A 5,907-nucleotide genomic window follows, 5' to 3' on the forward strand; every position below is an offset into this window, starting at 1 on the left:
TATCCTACAGTTTATAGAGCCATCCCAGACTTTCCCATTCCAAATTTAGCTTTGAATTTGAAAGTCTAAATCACCTAGTGGAACAAATGACAGGTTATTCAAAGAAATGGTGCCATGGTGAAATACTGTTAGATTCTTGCTTTGAACCCAAAGGAAATTTAAAACTATTAGGCTCCCTTCTGACAAATATTGGGCCTCTTTAGCATCAGAATTGTTGAATATACATTAATTAATAGTCCTCAGTAAAAAAGTGATGGTTCCCATGAAGGTGATACAGATTCAATCTAACTGAATATCAGTGAAGCTGCTTTGGACTCAATAAGAAAGAACTGATGATTGTGGTGTTGAGGACAGTTAGGATGAATATAACCTGTAGAGAAAGAATAATGTTTGACCTTCCCACTCCACCGCAGGTTATAGAATGTTTGCTGACCATATTTTGAAAAGTAGTAAGGAGCGAGTCTTGAGGAGAGATCCTGGGGCACTGGGAGAGCAAGCAAGCATGTACAAAGACTGGCGGGATGCACCAAGCCCCCAAATCACAAAGGCAAAGGAAGGATAGGAGTTGATGATGCTATCCCAGCTACATCAAGATATTAGTGGTACAATAGGAAGAAATGGGAAGACAAAGGGTTTTGATTAAGCCAGAGAACAGCATGGTAGGATTAGAAGTTGGAGAGAAAAGAGAAGAGACTGTGTTGCAGAAAATTTAGAATTAAGAGTGGAAACTATTGAAAGAGTTTCTGAATAAGCCCATCTGAGAGTGTTGTCCCTAGGGAAATTTCAGATTTCTGGTAAAGAGATAGAAGGCAAATTCAGTGAAGAGATTTGGGGTGTGGTTTAACTTTAGGAAACAGGATTTTAGAGAGAAGTTGCAGGGAGAAGAGATGAAGCTCAGTATGGGATGGAACATGTGGGATACATGGATGCTCAGGGGCTGAATATTTTGGTAGGCCAATATTTTGTATTGACCATATTTTTGGCCAATACATTGGCTAAAGATGAAACAGATAAAACAGGCTTGGAAACCCAGCTCCTCCATTTACTAATTTTGAGACTTCGGCTGTGGTTCCTAACCACACTGAGCAATTGTTATTCAAGCTTCAGATTTTCTCTACAGTAAAATGGAGATAATGATACTTACTTTGAAAGGTTTAGAGAGACTGTAGCTCTCTAGGTCCGAAAAAGAGATACCTCTCTAGGTCCAAAAGGTTACAGAAGGGAAACTTGATGTAAAGGAGTGTTAACCACAATAAGAGTAACATATAATAAGCTCAATATGGTATCCAAGGGCCAAGGGATAGTAGCCAAGGAAGAATAGACCTGGGAGGGATTCAGACCTCTTTGGAGAAGGTATGGTTCAGGCACTGAATTGCAAAGGAGTTCACGGATATCTTCTGGTTCCTCCCTATAGCTCAGATGGTAAAGAACCTACCCGCAGTGTAGGAGACCTGGGTTCGATTCCTGGGTCAGGAAGATCCCCTGGAGAAGGGAATGGCAACCCACTCCGGTATTCTTGCCTGGAGAATTCCATGGACAGAGGAACCTGGTGGGTTACAGCCCATGGGATTGCAGAGGGTTGGACACGACTGAGTGACTAACACTTACTTACTTACTTCATGGATTTAGACAAGCCAGAGTTAGTCTGAAGTTAGTCTGAAGCAACCTATAGGTCACCTTGCAAGTAAGCTGAAACTATATATTTTTAAGGTGAACTTATATATTTTTAAAGAAATATGAATTGGACATTTTTAGCTATTGGTTTGCTTGCATTCTCTGAATTCTGAAGCTATTTTAGTAGCTTTGGAAAGTTCAGTTCAGTTCAGTTCATTCACTCAGTTGTGTCCAACTCTTTGTGACCCCATGGTCTGCAACACACCAGGCCTCCCTGTCCATCACCGACTCCCAGAGTTCACTCAAACTCATGTCCGTTGAGTCAGTGATGCCATCCAAACACCTCATCCTCTGTCGTCCCCTTCTCCTCCCGCCTTCAATATATGTGAAATGAATAATAGATATGCAGTAACTGACAACCTTAGAAAGAAGTGATAATTGTTCACTAATCATTATGCATCTGCTATTTATGTAGTGATTTATGGCCTGAAGAGCTAGCAGTAAGTTGCATTTACTCAGTTATTTGGTGAACAGTATTGTTGAGAAACTACTATTGTTCAATTTCACCTTGACAGCTGAAGTCCATTTTGTAGTTGCTTAGTCGCTACGTTGTGTCCAACTCTTGTGATCCCATGGCTTTAGCCTCCCAGGCTCCTCCTCCATGGGATTTTCCAGACCAGAATACTGGAGTGGGTTGCCATTTCCTTCTCCAGGGGATCTTCCCAATCCTGGGATCGAACCTATGTCTCCTGCATTGGCAGGCAGTTTCTTCACTACTGAGCCACCAGGGAAGCCCCCCATGCATGCTAAAATCAAGCAAAACAAGAATACCCTGGACTCGTGTTGGGAACTGCTGGTTCCTGCCTGTCGTTCAATGTGTGGAATTGTATTTTAAATCAATGTGACAGATAATACTTCCTACACCCTGATTATACTTTATTTAAGGGCTGTAATGGCAGAGGATGTGATGTAAATGAGTTCTTTGAAGTATACCTCTCAAATTAAGTGAATTGATTCCATTTTCTATGCGCAAAAAAAAAAAAAAAAAAAAAGGCAGCGGAGGAGGAAAGAAGGAAGGTACATAGTTTTCAAATCCTTTAAACTACTTGTATCAATAACTTACTATTGTCTTTACCAGTGTGAACTGCTGTCAACCTGAGTTCTCTCTCTCTCTTTTTTTTTTTTTTGAGTAATAAGGGGTTTTTATTTCAGTATAGGGTACAATAAACATGTGTCAACAGAATATATTTTTACAGCCTCCAAATAGATTACTCACAAATATTTGCAAAGTTTATTCTTATGGGATTCATGTAGTTTTGTACTTGATGTAACAGTTTATAGAGATGAAAAATTAAAATAGAGCTTCTTATTAGAAAGACAACAGTATACAATTTAGCCCTTGCTAAAGGTATTCAAGAAAAAAGTGGAGATATTTTTATTCTCAGTTAACCGTCACATGTAAGTCTCTACTCTCTACTTCTGCTCCATTCTTTTGGCATCCCTCTAGTATGTTTATCTCCTGATAATGCTTTCTATGCACTTTCCCTCCTCTGTATGCATCCATGCCATGGCATCTGATGTCACTTCTTCTGTCTCACTCTTCACTTGGACTGCGCCGCGGCCGTTTCCTTATTTCTCTCGGCATGTAACCGCCGTGACTTCTGCTTCGGCTTCTCCTACTCCTCTCATCCCAGCTCTGGCTCCTGCTGCTCCTCTCCTTTCTTCCAGATCCTCTCTTCTCTGGACTCTGGTCATGGCTTCTGGGCTTTCTGTCAGAATCAGAATGGCTCCATTTGCTGTTCTCCCCAGAACTCTCTTGTTTTAAAAACTTAGGCTTTTCCTTGTTACTGTGACTGCAAGAACGTTCTTCATCCCATTTTCTCTTCTTAGACTTGTCTGTCTCTTCAGAATCACTGTTGTTATTCCCTGAATGCTTGTTTTTCTTTCTTTTCTTCTTCCGTACTTTTTTCCTTTGCTGTCACTCTCACTGCTGCTTTCTGAACTGTCACTAGAGGAGGAGGAGGGGGAGGAGGAGGAGGAGGAAGAGAGTGGGGAGGGGGAGGAGGAGGAGGAGGAGGGCTTGTTTTTATGTTTTTTGTGTTTACTTCTGCTCTTCTGAAGCTTTTTCTTTTTTCTATCTTTTTTCTTTTTCTATTTTTTCTTCTCAAGTCGATCTAATTTCCTGAGGAGTTTCTGTTTTTGTTTGGTTGTTAGTGACTTTAAAAATTCAACTTCTGGATCTTCTTCACCCTCGCTTGCAACATACTCCTGTGATGGATCATTCGCGGTCAAGTTTCTCCCCAGTACATTTCGTTTCAGTGCAAACCCACTGTTCCTCATCTCTGCTATTAGTTCCGAGGGGTGCATCGATGGCCCTGAGCCATCAGTGGGAACTGAACTTGCATTAATTCCAGAAAGACCAAACAAAAGGCATTCTCCATCTGTGTTGACATGACCCCATTTGTGACATTTAATGCATCTCACATTTCGAACCTGATTACCAAAGGGCTGATCTCTGATGTTCATGTCATCTTTGGCATATTTTTCCCGCGGGGCCCCTTTCTGCCATTCAAATTTGTATTCGGTCTCTCCTGTTTCTTTTTTCTCTTTGTTTTCTTTCTTAGCCCCTGGTGGAGCCTCATACATGAAATTAAGGCCATTCTTTACACGTTCATCTCCCATTAGCAATCTATTATCATATGATTCTTGTTCTTTTAGATATTGTTGCATTAACTCTTCTTGTTTCTTCTTATCATATGATATTTTCTGTTCTGCCATCCAAATTTTTTTGATGTTGGATTTAGAAGCAGGATGAAAGTCCTTCTTGCACATGAAATTGGCGAAGGATTTCCCCATTTTGGAGGCTGAGCTGGGGTATGCAACCCTAGGTCTGAGAGCAACGTAAACAAACTCTGCCACCTAACTGGAACTGCACCTCCTCTTTTCTTAAAACTCTCAATATGTCCCATGTATAATCCAAAATCTCTAATTAATTACTTATTAATTACTATGTGTGCTAAGTTGCTTCAGTCATGTCTGACTCATTGCAACCCTATGGACTGTAACCTGCATACTATACATTAACCCATTCAATATGGTGTAGATTGTCAAACATAGATCAGGGTAAAACACTGTGGTATTCTGAAAATGTGACCTGTTTGCTCAAAATTTTGTTCATTGAAATTAATTTACAAAAACAAAATTCACTCTTTTTGCACTAGAAAATCATTTTCATAATGCTACAAGAAAGGGAATGATGTAAAAATATAGATTTTTTTCTGCTTGAGAATATATAGTTCTCAGATATCTCTAGCTTCCTAAAAGTATGGTCTCTAAACTGGAATGGACAGAAGGGGAGTCAATAAGCTGCCTTCAACACAGGGGAAAGTCCAACAGCTAATGGGGCCTGCCCGCCTCGTCCTACCTGTACAGAGCTTCCAGATAGCATTTGAGAATGTCTCAAACATGTACCACCAGGGTTCAGCAGACATTAAGAAAAACCACCTCATCCAGAAAAATAATCCTATACAAGTGTATATTCTCACTATATGGCCGGCAATGTTCTAAGGGTTTTATATATATATTACCTCACTTAATGCTGACAGGAGCCCTCTTTGGTAGATACTATTATTATGTCTATATACAGGTTACAAAGTACAGAAAAACAGCAAGTATGAAGCAGAGCCAGGTGTTAAACCCAGCAGCGTGTCCCCAGAGTCCCCACTATCAACTTCCACATGGCTCAACGTGAAAAAAGGAGGCTGAAATGCACAGGAGGGGCTGAGGAAACAGAATGAAGAGAAGAGAAGAAAACTTTTAAAAAACCAAAACTATAATTCATATCCTGAGAGATGTGATTGAACATATCATCTATAGAATAAGTAAGTGATATGAAAGAAGAGCAATCAGAGAATAAAGAACTCTCAGGTGATAAAATAAAAAATGAAAACTAAAATAAATATTAATGACATAGAAAAAATCAAAGAAATCTTTCTTCTAAATAAAACTAAATCAAAAGAGGTTCAAATCTGACTAACAGAAATTCCAGAGTTAGAACAAAGAAAATAAAAGGGACGTTGTAAAATAAAATTTCCCATAACTGTAGAATCTGAATCCTTCCAAATTCCCTAATCCAAGAATGAAAACAGGCCCACACCAAGGCAAATCACCACAGAACTTCAGATGCTGGGAGAAGGAAGCTTCTAGAGAGGAGAATGAGAACTAGCATGGCACTGACTTCTCAATGGCAGCACTTGGGGCTGTAAGGCAAAAAAAGCAGTGCCTGCAGTATTC

The 5,907-nt window shown here is 39.9% G+C and overlaps 1 protein-coding gene across 1 annotated transcript; it reads right to left on the minus strand.

Annotated features, from left to right (window-relative positions):
• Window positions 1-3,208: 3,208 nt before the first annotated feature.
• On the minus strand, window positions 3,209-4,541 carry LOC122678069 (corepressor interacting with RBPJ 1-like). The gene is given in 2 exon segments (XM_043878516.1): window positions 3,209-3,576; window positions 3,579-4,541. Coding segments are annotated over 2 exon segments (1,260 nt in total). The 5' UTR covers window positions 4,471-4,541.
• Window positions 4,542-5,907: the final 1,366 nt, after the last annotated feature.

Source organism: Cervus elaphus, chromosome 20 (assembly GCF_910594005.1).
Source record: "Cervus elaphus chromosome 20, mCerEla1.1, whole genome shotgun sequence".
NCBI classification, from domain to species: Eukaryota; Metazoa; Chordata; class Mammalia; order Artiodactyla; family Cervidae; genus Cervus; species Cervus elaphus.